We start from the raw sequence: 15,120 nt of genomic DNA, 5'->3' as shown, positions 1-15,120 counted from the left end.
TGAGAAAATTACTGGGGCTAAAGAATGTACCACTGAAATCGTCAGACAAGGGCAGCCAAGAGAGCTAATGGTCTGTGGGAAGGCTTCTGTTACCCCTATTTTACTGATGGGAAGACTTGAGCCCAGAAACGCAGAGGTACCATAACTACTACTGTGTACTAGGCAGTGGCAGCGCCAGAACACAGGTCTCCTGGCTGCCAGCCTCAAGCCTCTTCCATAACACCTCTGTCTCCCTCTGGGGTCTTGGATACCTATCATGGTTGATAAGCAAACCAACTACACAATAGGAAACTACTTCAAACATATTTATTATTTTTAGACTCAAAATACACTAATAATCCTGCGATGCATGCTGGTGTCATATGACACCAGGCCTGGGATCACACCTCTGTCCAGCAGGCACTTGTCTCGGGTGAGGCAGTTTTCTGAGGGGTTTCCCAGGAGTAGCATCTCAGGACACCTGAGAGGGAGGGGGGGGTGCAAGGAACACCTCTGTGTGCACATGCCTGTGCTGTGCTGGGGATGAGCTGTCACCTTGAGGTGGCATGAGGCATGCGTCGCCTTGACTCTGGCTTGGGAGCCCCAAGGTTAATGGAAGGTTAAGACATGATCAAGGTGCCCATGAGATCGTGACAGGGACATGCTGGGTTTCTGTGGCTTGACTGCTTGGATGAACATCTCATTTTTCAATCACACAATTGCAGTGCAGAAAGGCATCAGGAGGCTTGGTCTGGTATTAGGAACTGAAGAAGCGGCCCAATCCCTGACCAGAACGGTAGCATCAAATGCCTTGTGGTTTCCAGGTGGCTGTGGTAGTGTCTCAGGAGTCCTTTAGTGTGTTCTCATGAACACCAGGTTACACAGATGGCACCTCATACTTTTCAAAGCTCTTTCAATCTGTCCACTCATTCTCTTCTAGGCATTGTAGCTTACACCGTTTCCTCTCACCGACGCTGGTTTAGACCTGTCAAGTTCTTGAGCTGACACAGGAATGGAAACAAAAAGCATAGTGAGGGCTTACCCTGCCTATAAACTCTAATAGAAAAGATGTAGCTTTTCTTTTTCTTTCTTTTTTTTTTTTTTGCATAGAGGCAGGGTTTTGCCATGATGCCCAGACTGGCCTCAAACTCCTGGGCTCAAGCGATCTTCCCAAAGTACTGAGATGATATGCATGAGCCACCGCACCTGGCCAAGATCCAGGTTTGCAAGGTGGCAGGTGCAGCTATGATACAGAGACTTGATATACCAGGGTCCCAGGAGTCAGTGATATCTCCTGATAAGAGGAAAAAATAAAGAAGTGGGGTTTTTGGAATCAAGACACTAGGGCTGAACCACTGTCAGCCTTATTATTAGATTATTAGGTTTCCAGGTTAGGGCTACAAAATGATGTGAAGTCAGTAACACATATATCACAGGGCTGGAGTGGGAGACAGGAGGGGCAGGGATGTGCTGGGCAGTACTCACCGTCACCGCTGCACCCATGAGTCCTTGCACCAGTGCCTCTCCTGTGGACTTTACCTAGAAGGAGTCAGTGTCAGGTTCCCTTAGACCACCAACACAAACTTAAAGTTGCGACAGGCAGGATAAATCAGGAGGCCTATAAGCCCCAAAAGGTGGAGACATGAAGGCTACATTACTGGAAGGACAGCTTTGGACAACACAATCACAAATGGGCAAAGTATGGCTCTTAGGGAAGGGCTGGCCTGAGGAAGAACCAGCCAGGCTCCCTGGGAAGGCCCTCAGGACTGTCAGCTGAGGCCAAAAGGGAGCAAGAGCACAGTCAAGTGACCAGTTGTGGCCTGAGGAGAACAGGTATGCCTTCTAAAGAGGGTTCCCCAATGGCTAGTCCCCAGCTACCTGCTTGGCAGTGTGGCCCATGTTCATTGCATCATTAATCCGGTTTTCCAGGAAGCGCCAAGTGTCCTCAAAGTCTGGAGAGGAGTCCTGCATCATCACCAGCTCTGTCGTGTTGTAGATGCCAGCCAGCATGGCTCGGCGGGTGTACCAGTTAAACTGCAAAGAAACCCACGCTACTGCTGTGGGCTGGTGCAAGTCTGAGACAGTTCCTACCCAAGGCCATGGGAACTCCTGGTTCCCTCTTGACTACTTCTTTCTCTCACAGATACATCTGGCCCTCTGGACAACACCACCATCTCAAACTTGACTGAGCATCAGAATTACCTGGTTGATTAAAAATGCAAGCTCCTGGGCCCAACCTCTTAAGAGCAGAGTCAATGGATCTAAATTAAGTGCCAGGAATCAGGATACTTAATAAGTATCCCAGATGATTTCGCTACATCCAATCCATTTTGGAACTGCTAGTAGAAAGCCTACATCTTAGGACATCTGAGTCCCAGAAGATGCTGTCATCAGCCAGTTATGACCAAACCTTGGTATGTTCATCAACAAAGTGAGGCCTGAGACAGGCTCATGGACAGATTACAATACCTGGGCAAAGCTGAGAGTTCAAGTCCCTCAGCAACTTCTGATTGTTCTGTCAAACTGCTCTTCAGAGGACCAGCTCGGCTGCTTGGTGTTTTATTCCTTTAATTTCTTTGCTTTCTAATTTCATTTTCCTACCATCTCTGTCGGCATTATATTCCCACATGGGAGAAGTTTATTAAAACACTTCATTATAACTATGGTGGGAGTATTTCTGTGCCTCCTTATCCAGGATTCCACAAAGTATCATCACATTTTAATTTCCTTTATGAAGGTATATTTTTTAAAATTTCTTACCAGAAATATGATAACATTAACAAGTCAGATTCTTTCCTGGTGCTGTTTAAAGAGCCTTATTGATCTCTTAGCAAAGCAGGTCAAATGGGCTGGGGAAGGGAATTTCTTTTTAAAGCAATGGGTGTTTCCATGGCATTTCTTTTTTTCAAAAGAGGAATTCTGCTGCAGAATCTACATCTTAGGAGAGAGGGAAATGATAATAAAATGGCAGCCCAATTAGCTTTGCCAATGCTAAAGGCTCTCTGACACCTGGTGTCACCACCACAAGCTGGAAGAAATAATAACTGGTTTGTGGCTAGAATGCTGGTCCCTGAATGAAGATGACCTAGATCCCACTTTGGCTTCGTGAGGGACCTTCCTCATACCTTAGATGGGAATGACACTGCAGCCCCCCTACAGGGGCTTGTGATCAAAGAAATTTCACAAGCTTCTTGAGGCAATGCTTAACACAAGCCTTTCCCAGCCTCCTGTGGGCCTGCAGAAAGCACTCACATCAGTGGACTGGTCCCCAGCGTAATGCCACATGTCATCCACCATGCTGGTGAGCAGGCTCAGGCTGGACGGGATGTTGTGAGGGAGCATGAGGACGCTGAGGGCCTGGGGAGAGAATGGCAGAGGAGTAAGCTCTGCTCACAGATAATGGTGCATAGCTGACCAGCACCTACCTCTCCAATGAGAGGTAGTATGAGGGAGCCTGCCCAGCTCTGGTTCTCTGAGACCAGCATCTTCACCCACCAGTGTGAGTTCTGGGCAGCTAGCAATGGTGACTACAGCTGAGGAAAGCCAGGGGCATAGCCCTGTCTTATGCAAGCCCAAGCACATTCTCCATCCCTAGCATTTGGAACTGGGAATGCAGAGGGACAGAGGATCTAGACTGGTCTAAGCAAGGATGGGCGATGATACCCCAGTCTGTCACACAGAAGAAACAGCAGAGATAGGAGTCTGTTCACATACATCAGCTCCTACTGTCAAACAAAACAAGGTCCTGCCACTTTACCAATGCTACATCCACTGGGGAGGTGGTCAGAGAGGTCCTGGATCAGCTATAAGGTTTTCTCTTAGTGAGGTAGCCCGGAAGAAAACATTATGCTGAATCAGGAAGGCAGCTGAGAGCCTCTTCCACTGATTTAACTGCAAGGTGGAATGAGTCACACTTGGCCTGGGGTTAGGCACCACAGTAAGTGTTCAAATGTCTATCAACTGAATGACTGAAACTACATGCTCAGTAGTCTTCCAGCTGAGCAAAGGACACAAGATGTCTGAGTCCCTCTCACTTCAGGTGTACTTTCACTCTGTACTTTCTTCACTCAGAGAATGGCCCATACTGTGACATGCTTTAAAACAGAGGAAAAAGGAAGCTTCGGAAAAGGTGAAAAAAACCCTTGCAACAAATATGCCAATTCCAAGCATCACATTGACAATTTGACAAATCCCAGTCCTCGAGATCTAAAATCCACAGGGCTGTTATTCAAGTGAAGACAGCCAATAAAATCTTCTGACTCTTCTAACTTCCTGCATGGATTCCTGCTCCCTGCAGACCTGGTGGCACACTCAGGCCACTAGGAGAACCCCACCCAGGATGGGATCCAGTACCCGGACCACTCACATTTCCAAGAACTGAGACACAGATGGCTCAGGGTCACTCTCTTTGGTATGCCCAAGTTTGAAACCCAGCTCTACCAAGCGTACTAAGTATTCTCGGGTTTATGGAGATTGATGAGCTAAGTTCAACAGTGTACAAAGTCATCTGTGTGAAAGGTTCTGAGAATAATAAATATTAGGATTATTGTTGCTCTGGGGCCTGGATATGGACTCGGTACCCGGGGCCAGTGCTCAATGTATGGGATCAGCATTCTCAGTCTGGTTTCCACTGCATCCCTCAGGAACTGGTCTGTCTTCTTCTTCCTGGAAGAGGGAAAAGAAAACAGTGTGTCTCTGAGCAAAAGGCAGAGGCTTAGTGCTCCACGGTTTACTCAGACCTAGGGAAAAGGGTCCCCACCAGCTCCTGATGCTGGCCTGACTAAAGCTGTCAGAGACAGGCTGCCAGGTGTCAGTCCCATCACAGCAGCAAGGCTGCCCAATGCTACTTTCTTTGGGTTCTGCTTGGATTGGCCTCCTGGGGATAGCTAATAGGGCCCAAGTTCCCTGATCCTTAGCTGCCACCCTGTGTAATAATGCCATGGGACTTACTCTGCCTGGCCCAACTGTACCAGCTTCTGCTCCTCTTCCAGCATGCGTGTGAGCCGGGCATTGCACTCGGTCACAAAATGCAGTATTAGTTCACTGCCGTCCTTCCCGAACATGCTGGCCGCTGCACTGGAGAGACCTAGAGACTATAAAAGGGGAGACAGAAAACAGAAAAGTGGTGCCCAAGTGTAGGGTACATTTGTTGCCTGTTCATCACTAGAGCCTCTTCCTAGTGACAGCAGCTTGATTTTCAGTGGGACACCCCTACTCTTCACTCTGGGTCCATGTGATTTTGGTGAAACTGACCACCACGGGTCCCTCCACCCCACAAAGCCCCTTGGTGTGTGTGCAAGAGTGGAATCCAGGCTTGAATAACAAGTTCACAGAGACTAGCTCAGGGATGAACACATCAACAGGTCTTCTTTCTTTTTTAGAAACTAAGCCTTCAGCTGCTTTCTCCAACTTTGCACCTAACACATCTAAGGCCAGTCCTTCCATCTGTTGTCCAGATCCCACAATTCTTGCCTTCAAGGAATTTCACTCTCTTGATTTTGCCTATTTTCTCTTGTAAATTCACCCTCACTCGTTTCTTTCCTTTTCTTTTTTTTGAGACAGTGTCTCGCTCTGTCACTCAAGCAGTGGTATGACTGCAGCCTTGACCTCGGGCTCAAGCAATCGTCCCATCTCAGCCGGGGACCATACGCATGTGCCACCACATCTGGCTAATTTTTAAATGTCTTTGTAGAGATGAGGTCTCGCCATATTGCCCAGGTTGGCCTCAAACTCCTAGTGTCAAGTAATCTTCCCACCTCAGCCTCCCCAAGTGCTGGGATTACACATGTGAGCCTGGTCCACTCTTGTTTCTGTACTCTTCCCATTTGTGTTCAATCATGTGCAAACTTCCATCTGTTTCCCCTGCTTGGTGCACCGTAGTTCTCATCTACCCCTCGCAGCCAAACGCCTCGCCACTTCCTCGCCTTCTATGTACACCTCGATCCACTCCAGTTGATTTCTGACCCAGTTTTCCACTCAAACAGTTGTTGCTCCAGTAACCAATGTCTAGCTGCTTAATCCACACTCTCCTGCTGTGCCTCCAACATCAGGATGCTCTGACTTAGACTTTGACAGCCCATCCTATTCTACCCTCCCCTTAAATGTCCAAGTTCCTTGACAGTCTGGACTCCCCTCTCATATGACATTATATTCTTGCCCTGGACAATCTCACTGACTTCCATAATTACTACATATATATATATATAGAGAGAGAGTATATATATGCGCGCTAATAATGCCCAAATGTGTATCTCTAGTCCAGCTATCTCCTCCAGTTCCCGAACTGTATGCCTCCACTGGTTGACTGAAAAACTCCTCATAATCAATAAAGATCAAGGCTGTACCCTTCCCCAAAGCTGGTCCTCTTCCAATGGCCTTAACCTTAGAAAACACTACCACTGTATACCCACACATGCAAACTGGCAACTCTGGTGCCATCCTGTCACTCCCTCCCATGTCCAAGCTATTCCCAAACTTACCCACTGCCATTACTCTAAGCCAGACCACCTTATCTCTCCTGGATGTCTGGCAGCAGCCCCCAATGAGTCTCTCTCTGCCTCCAATCCACTTTTCATCCAGCAGCCAAAATGAGCATTTTGAAATGCCAAATTTAATCCAGTATCTTCAATTGTTCTTAGAAGAAAAGCTTGACTCCTTATCATGACCTTTAGGGCGTTGCCTGATTTGACCTTGACTGACCTTTCCAGCCTTGCTCATCTCAAGTCTCTCTTCCTGCACTCTCTGCATGGTGGTTCTCTGTGGTTCCTCTAATGCACCATCCTTCTTTTTCTTTCCACCTTGCCTTTGCAGTTTCTCTATTTGGACTTGTCCATCCCCTACCCACGAAGTCACGTAAAGCCTATTCATTCCTCAATTCTCAGCTCAAAAGCCTTTCCTGACTGCCCTGTTACCCACCCCCTATATATATATATATATATATATATATATATATATATATATTTTTTTTTTTTTTTTTTTTTTTTTTGAGACAAGGTCTCACTTTGCTGCCCCGGCTGTAGTGCAGTGGCATCATTATGGCTCACTGCAGCCTCGACATACCAGGCTCAAGAGATCCTCCCATCCCAGCCTCCCAACTAGCTGGGACCACAGGCAAGCACTACCATGCCTGGCTAATTTTTGTTTTTTTTGTAGAGATGGGGTCCCTCCCTAGGTTGCCCAGGCTGGTCCCAAACTCCTGGGCTCAAGCAATCCTTCTGCCTTGGCCTCCCGAAGTGCTGGGATTACAGGCATGCACGACTGTGCCCAGCCCTCCATCCCCTTGGTATGACAAATTAAACTATTTGTCATAGTTTAATATGCCACGTTTTCTTTTTTTACTGATGCACTTAAAAATGGTGCTTCTTACAACCAATGGCATCTTAGAGTCAATGAAATATGGTAGTTTTGATCACAGACAATTCTTGCCAATGGGTTGCCTTTAGAACACAACTCCCAACAACCAATTCCATGGTTCATTACTTTTATATCTACAAAATAAAGCCATTCCACCCTATTGAGGGAAAAAACAATCTTGCAGCTGTGACCTGATCTAATGATCAGGTGCCTCCATGATACAGCCCAACAGCACCTTTCCTTGATAGCACTTACCACATCGTCTAAGTAAATATTTGTATACATTTTATTAATGTTGCTAGACTGGAAGCTCAACAAGGGCAGGAAGCAGGTCCATCTTGACCCCTGTCATGTCCCTTGGACTAGCACAGTGCCTAGGGCACATTATTTGCTCAACAAACATTTAAAGAATGAATCATTTAAAGGGTTTTAATTTGGAAGAACTAGGCATAAATGTTGGTAGTATGATCTTTGGTGTGATTATAGGTGTTTTCTACATTCTTTTTTATATTTGTTTGTATTGTTCAGTTTTCACAATGAGCCTACAGTGGAGTCAGAGCATCTGCATTTCACTAATGAGACTTCTGGTACCAAATGTGCACTTGGGAGTGAGAGAAGACAAGGAAATAACAGTTAAATTTCAGTAAAGCAGCAACCTTGCCCATTGGCCATGGGTAGATGCCCTGCAGCAAGCCTGGGATGGGAGATGCAACTCTGTCATCCCCTCAGTCTCTTGGATGATGGTATCTTACTATGCTGGAGGACTCTCTACAACATGGCCTGAACATGAGCCTACTGCCTAATCTAAAGCAGCAGTCTCTACTAATGTAGGAAATGCTGTTAGAGTTTCTGGGGAAAATAAGATGTGTTGGTCTCCAAAGTGGTGCCTTCTTGGGGGTTTTCAAACACTGTATGTCATTAATTCAAAACTGCATATAGATTTTTCATTTAAAAAATCAGTGTCAATCATAGAAGTGCTCTGTCATAGTTCAAAAGGCAGTATGTTTTCTGTTTTACTGATGCGTTTAAAAATGGTGCTTCTTACAACCAATGGCATCTTAGAGTCAATGAAACATGGTAGTTTTGATCACAGACAATTCTTGCCTAATAGGTTGCCTTTAGAACACAACTCCCAACAACCAACTCCGTGGTACGTTCTTTATAACTACAAAATAAAGCCAGTTCCACCCTATTGGGGGAAAAACCCAGTCAATCTTGCAGCTGTGAGGGGCTCTGAGCTGGACTGGAAGAAGGCATGAGGCCTTCCGCTCTGCCTGGTGTGACTCCATCCTGGCTCATCTTGGTCAGGTGGCTCCACCCTCACCTATACACACCTGGGCTCCTTCTGCAATCGCCTCTGCTGTCCACCCGTGGGTGGGCACGAACTCCAGGGCTGCCGTCAGGATGCGGTCCTGCAGCTGCTCCTCACTTTCATAGCCCTCCTCCTCCTCGCCGCCCTGGTCTGTATACCTGAGACAAGAGGACACAGCCCAGCATACTTCATCTCCTGGCATGTACAATGGGCCTGACCAGAAACTAGGGGCTCTGGATCTCCTCTAAGCACATGCTGGGAAGACATTTATTCTTGTGTCAGTATCAGTGTGGGGTTTTTGTGTTTGTTTGTTTTTTGTTTTTGAGATAGTCTCCCTCTGTCACCCACGATGGAGTGCAATGGTGTGATCTCAGCTCACTACAACCTCCACCTCCTGGGTTCAAGCGATTCTCCTGCCTCAGCCTCCCAAGTAGATGGGACTACAGGCATGCGCCACCATGCCCGGCTAATTTTTGTATTTTTTAGTAGAGACAGCGTTTCACCATGTTGGCCAGGCTGGTCTCGAACTCCTGACCTCAAGTGATCCGCCTGCCTCGGCCTCCCAAAGCTCTGGGATTACAGGCGTGAGCCACCGCGCCTAGCCAGTATCAATGTTTTAATGCCAACAGAGTAAAAACTAGATCATCCTTCCCCTCCCCATAGGCACCAAGAGGAATCCAGCAAATGAGGTCATGTGGTATGAAGGCAATGCTGCACCCTGGAGTTCCTGTCTTCAGCCCTTAGCACACTGTGCTCAGAGGGTTTCTTCATCTAAACTCACACCAGACTACCTCCATGAGGGCAGGAGCAATGCTATGTTACTCACAGGGCCTGGCATGATAGTAGGGCCTCAAAAAATATTTCTTGAATTGAAATGAAAAGTACTTTAGTTAGGAAACCAGAAAAATGAAAAGGAACACTCTAATTTCAGATCTAGAGAAACTTTTCAATGGCAGGATTAGGAAAAAAAAAACCTCTAATGGAAATGTAAATTAGTATTACCTTTCTGGAGGGCAACTGGTCCCATATATGTAACAAATCTTTTTTTTTTTTTTTTTTTTTTTGAGACAGAGTCTTGCTGTGTCACCCAGGCTGGAGTGCAGTGGCAGAATCTCAGTTCACTGCAACCTCTGCCACCTGTGTTCAAGTGATTCTCCTGCCTCAGCCTCCCGAGTAGCTGGGACTACAGCCGCCTGCCATTGCACCTGGCTAATTTTTGTATTTTTAATAGAGACAGGGTTTCACCGTGTTAGTCAGGATGGTCTTGATCTCCTGACCTCGTGATCCACCCACCTCAGCCTCCCAGAGTGCTGGGATTACAGGCGTGAGCCACCGCGCCCGGCCTGTAACAAATCTTTAAGTGTACATATCCTTTGACTCAGTGCTCCCACTTCTTTTTTTTTTTTTTGAGACTGAGTCTGGCTCTGTCGCCCAGGCTGGAGTGCAGTGGCCGGATCTCAGCTCACTGCAAGCTCTGCCTCCCGGGTTTACGCCATTCTCCTGCCTCAGCCTCCGGAGTAGCTGGGACCACAGGCGCCCGCCACCTCGCCCGGCTAGTTTTTTGTATTTTTTAGTAGAGACGGGGTTTCACCGTGTTAGCCAGGATGGTCTCGATCTCCTGACCTTGTGATCCGCCCGTCTCGGCCTCCCAAAGTGCTGGGATTACAGGCTTGAGCCACCGCGCCCGGCCAGTGCTCCCACTTCTAAGGAGAGATTCACACACTTTATCACATTATTTCTTATACTAGTGAAGGAAATCTAAATATCCATCAGTAAAAAACAATAAAAAACAGGAAATCTAAATATCCATCAAAAAAAATCTAAATATCCATCAATAAAAAAATCTAAATATCCATCAATAAACAGTGTCAAATAAATTTCGGCACAGCTATTTGCTGGAATGTTATACAACTATTAAACTATGAAAAGACATTACAAATGTACTGTTGAGTGAAAAAACAGGTTCTAGAACAGCATGTAGAGTTTATACACATTGTATCTATTCTATGCAAAAATGTATATATGAAATAAGCTTAGAGAAACATCTAAAAGGATATTCACAAAAATGTTAGCAGGGTTATCTCTGTAATTTTGGATAAAACTGCTTTATTTTTGTGAACTTCTCTATACTGTTTAGATGTTTTAGAACAAACAGGCACCAATTTTATAAAAACAATAGGTTATTTCCAAAGACAGCCTTGGGGTCGGGTGCAGTGGCTCACACCTGTAATCCCAACACTTTGGGAGGTCTAGGGGGAGGACAGTTTGAAACCTAGGAGTTTGAGACCAGTCTGGGCAATGTAGCGAGAAGTCATCACTACAAAAAATAAAAAATTCTAAAAAACAAAGATGGCCTTGGAAATGAAGGTAGGTATAAAAGGGGATGGAGAGGAGAGAGGAAGTGAAGGAGGAACAGACATACTGAAGCATGTGAAGTGGCCAGAAATAGGTGGATTAGTGCCTACCTGGGGGGTGGATGAGAAGACTCTGGATCAGGTTTTTCTGCCCCCTGTGTCTCAGAATGCTGCTGAGAAAATGAAGGGTGAGGCTGCTGCTTCTGCTCATCTGAAGACCTTAGCCCCACAGCTGAAGCATGGAAGGCACGTGGCACCAGGGCTGGTCGGCAACGGGTCACTGAAACAGAAACTGGGCTGGTCAGTCAGGGACATTCAACAGAGAAGACCCTTTCAGACCCAGAGTGGTAACACAGACAAGGAGGAGGAAAAGCAGGCCAGAGACTCCTCCAGAACCACTTATCCAAGTGTTGGGTCCCACACAAAAATATTGGGCAAACTGGGAACTTTGGGACATGAAGTGGTAGGAAAAGTGGTAAGCCAGGAGACAAGATCTACCTAGCATCTCGACCTGTTTCTACCACTTGTTACTTGTGTGATAACTGGCAAACAATTTTACCCCAATGTGCAGATTTTTAAATCTGCAAATTTAGAGTAATAATTTCTACTTGCTCAATGGGACCACTATGTGGCCCAAACAAAATGTAAAAGTGGCTTGTAAATGTTACATATTTATATATATTATGGCAAGAGCTCTGGAGTAGTAATTTAATGTCTCAGTCCTACTCCCCCAGTGTCTATGTGGTATCTTTGGACAAGTCACTAATCTCTGCTTTCTCATCTGCAATATCTGCAACATCCCCACTTATTTTAAGAAAGATGAGAAGTATGTTTCCTAAGCATAAATTCATACTACTTTTTTATTTCCCAACATTTTTTATTCTAAAAATTTTTTTTTTGGTTTTTTTTTAAGTCAGAGTCTCACTCTGTCTCCCAAGCTGGAGTGCAGTGGTACTATCTTGGCTCACTGCAACCTCTGCCTCCCAGGCTCAAGTGATTCTCGTGCCTCAGCCTCCTGAGTAGCTGGGATTACAGGCACCCGCCACTACTCTCGGGCTCATTTTTGTATTTTTAGTAGAGACAGGGTTTCGCCACGTTGGTCAGGCTGGTCTCAAACTCCTGACCTCAAGTGATCGCCTGTCTTGGCCTCCCAGAGTGCTAGCATTACAGGCGTGAACCATCGTCCCCGGCCTATTATAAAAATTTTCAAACATGCAAATTGAAATAATTATGGAATGAACACCTGCATATCTACCACTAGGTTCTACACATCTGTCATTTCTTCATCCATCTTGATTTTTGGTGCATTTGTTGCACATATCAGTATTATTCATCTCTAAACATTTTAGCATGGAAGAGTTCTATGTTCACTGTTTTTTTGAGATGCCATTTACACACAATGAAATGCATAAATCTTAAGTGTACCATTCTATGAGTTTTGACGGATGTATACACTTGCACAGCCTGAACCCAATCTAAACAGAGAACATTACTGTCACCCCAGAAAGTTCTCTTATGCTTTTTCAGTCATTCCCCATTCACACTGTTCTGAATTTTTCACTCTAGGTTAGTTTTTGCTTGTCTTAGTTTTGCCTGTCCTAAGATTTCATCTACATGTACATATTTCAATAAAGCTTCTTTCACTTAGGACTATATATATGTGTATGTATATATATATTTATTTATTTTAAGTTTAAATAGGGACAGAGTCTCGCTATGTTGCCCAAGATGGTCTTGAACTCCTTGGCTCAAGCAACCCTCCCACCTTGGCCTCCCAAAGTGTTGGGATTACAGGTGTGACCCACCACACCTGGCCCACTTAGTATATTTTTGAGATTGATCCATATTTTTATGCATATCAGTAGATCTGGCAAAGATTGTCTCCTTGATCAGGCTCTAACCAGGCTCCTCTGAGCCCTCTTCTTATCTAGGCCTCAACCTTGGCCTACAAAGACTTGAACACACACTAACATAACCATCACTCAGGGCCACATACCTTACGATAACCCTACCCACCTTTAAAGTGCCTGCCTGAGAAAACTCAGGCTGTCAAGAAAAAATTTACTGTTTGTTCTGGATAACACTTAAGAAGGATAGGGCTTACGTCTCCCTTTGGGAAAACAGAATCCTAACTTTGTTAACTGCCAGCTAGCAGCCCAATCTCATTTATAATTATTCACTTTCTTGACTCTACTGAGTCCCCACCTGCCTTCCTACCTCCTCCCTCATTTTTTTCTTTGAAACACCCAGTTATTTCTGCATGCACTAAACTCAAGGTTGCGCTCAGTTCATGCTAGACCCTTTTCCCTACTGCAACAGTTATTACTGATTAAAAACGGTCCTTATCACTTTAGTGTCCAGCTTTCTCTTTGACTGATTTTTAGTATTTATCGCAGAATAGTGTTCCATAAAAAATATTATTCTGTTGCTAGACAACTGGACTGTTTCTGTGTTTGGCTACTATGAATACAATTGCTATGAACATACTTGTACTAACTTTTTTGTAGATACATACCTTCACTTCTCTTGGTAGATCTGTGGGGTCATAGGCATTACTTTAACTACACATCTTTAGTTTGGAATTTTATACAAATACAACAAAAGGGGGCTAGGCGGTGGCTCATGCCTGTAATCCCAACACTTTGGGAGGCTGAGGCAGGCGGATAACTTGAGGTCAGGAGTTTGGGACCCGCCTGGCCAACATGGTGAAATCCTGTCTACTAAAAACAAAAAAGTAGCTGGGCATGGTGGCTCAAGCCTGTAACCCCACCTACTCTGGAGGCTGAGGCAGGAGAACCACTTGAACTAGGGAGGCAGAAGTTGCAGTGAGCCGAGACTGTGCCACTGCACTCCAGCCTGGGTGACAGAGTGAGACTCCCTCTTAACAACAAAATTAGCCAAGTAGGGTGGCACACACCTGTAGTCCCAGCTCCTTGGGAGGCTGAGGAGCCAGACCCTGTCTCAAAAAAAAAAAGAAAAGAAAAAAAAGAAAAAAAAGAAACAGAACAGTATGTGTAAAAATATCAATATTTTAATACACGTACTGAAAGATATGGCACAAATATCCATAAAACTTTGAAAAGGAAGGAGCGGATGCAAAGTGTGACTGTAGTACCACTGAGGGTCATGAGAAGATTTTAGGTGAAATACAGGTGAACATTTCATCAGTTATGTATGTATGCTAAAGTGTTAATGCATACATTCTAATTAAGGAAGGCGATATTAGTTTTCCATTTACGACAGTGATATGAAGTTTCCTCTTTCAGAACTCCTATTTAAAAATAAAAATACTGAGTACATAGTGGCAAAGGTGGTAAGAGAGTATCACAGAGTTCATGAAGTGGTGGGGAAACGACTAGCTTTCGGGAAACAATGGACTAGGTTCTCTGTGGCCGTGTCCACCTGTCCTTCTAGTGGACTTGGCAATGGAGTTGAGAATGGGTCTGCGACTGCCAGTTCTGTAACCAACAGGCTCAGGCTGCGTGACCTTCGTACCCCCAGCCCTCTCTGAGGCTCCGCTAACTCCATAAAATGGGGGTGACAGGCCCTGCCCCCCTGCACCTGCCCCGCAGCGGGGCAGGGCCGAAGCTAACCAGGCAGCTCGCCTGAGCCCGCGCCGATGCCCTTCACCTCACCTTGCTCGCGGGCCGCCCCAACGGCCTCTTCCCCCCACCGCCGAACCCAGCTCAAGCCGGCCTCGCGCCCCCTCCGCGCTCCCCGCCTCTCCCCGGCTTGGCAGCCCCCTCACCGGGCAGGCACCGCAACTGCAGAAGCTTCCAGCCCGCCCGGCCAAGCGCACCAGCCACGGCCGCCGCCGTCGCCATTTTGGAAGCGGGCACGTCGCCCACGGCGACGCGACGGGCAGCGTCGGGACCACTGCACTAGGAGAGCGGAAGTAGTCGCGCCGTGGAGCCTCCTCCTCTCGCGAGAGGCGCGAGGCGTGGAGTCGACCGCTGAGGAGAAGCCGGGAGCGAGCCCAGGCGGCAGGTGAGAGTGGTGGGGGCAGGCTGAGAGCCAGAGCTCCCTCAACTGTCCCCTCCCGGCCCACCCTCGTCCCTATATCCTCTAATTTCCTCTTCTTTACCCCTGTCCCTCGATGCGAACGCAGCCACGGACGCCCCG

At 46.4% G+C, this 15,120-nt stretch overlaps 2 protein-coding genes across 9 annotated transcripts in view; one reads left to right on the top strand and one right to left on the bottom strand.

Annotated features, from left to right (window-relative positions):
• Positions 1-292: 292 nt before the first annotated feature.
• The window catches only part of LOC105494025 (coenzyme Q9), a 15,230-nt gene continuing 402 nt past the window's right edge, over positions 293-15,120 (bottom strand). The window contains exons 1-10 of one of the 7 annotated variants that reach the window (XM_011762094.2): positions 14,747-14,893; positions 11,110-11,278; positions 8,667-8,802; positions 4,930-5,072; positions 4,560-4,644; positions 3,232-3,336; positions 1,858-2,013; positions 1,465-1,518; positions 1,186-1,273; positions 293-980 (exon numbers count right to left, since the gene is read on the bottom strand). In XM_011762094.2, the coding sequence (XP_011760396.1) occupies positions 1,223-1,273; positions 1,465-1,518; positions 1,858-2,013; positions 3,232-3,336; positions 4,560-4,644; positions 4,930-5,072; positions 8,667-8,802; positions 11,110-11,278; positions 14,747-14,822 (975 nt within the window). In that variant the 5' untranslated portion in view covers positions 14,823-14,893 and the 3' untranslated portion in view covers positions 293-980; positions 1,186-1,222. Of the gene's footprint in view, positions 981-1,185; positions 1,274-1,464; positions 1,598-1,857; positions 2,014-3,231; positions 3,337-4,559; positions 4,645-4,929; positions 5,073-8,666; positions 8,803-11,109; positions 11,279-14,633; positions 14,655-14,746; positions 14,894-15,120 lie in introns of those variants that run through there. The other 6 variants (XM_024796621.2, XR_011616503.1, XM_071084612.1 and 3 more) reach the window with 6 other exon arrangements.
• The window catches only part of LOC105494024 (cytokine induced apoptosis inhibitor 1), an 18,343-nt gene continuing 18,069 nt past the window's right edge, over positions 14,847-15,120 (top strand). Inside the window, exon 1 of one of the 2 annotated variants that reach the window (XM_011762092.2) lies at positions 14,847-14,985. The gene's annotated coding sequence lies outside the window, so the exon portion shown is untranslated. The remainder of the gene's footprint in view (positions 14,986-15,120) is intronic. The other variant, XM_011762093.3, reaches the window with a different exon arrangement.

Source organism: Macaca nemestrina, chromosome 18, assembly GCF_043159975.1.
Source record: "Macaca nemestrina isolate mMacNem1 chromosome 18, mMacNem.hap1, whole genome shotgun sequence".
In the NCBI taxonomy this organism is placed as follows: domain Eukaryota; kingdom Metazoa; phylum Chordata; class Mammalia; order Primates; family Cercopithecidae; genus Macaca; species Macaca nemestrina.
This window is presented reverse-complemented; position numbering and strand designations above follow the sequence as displayed.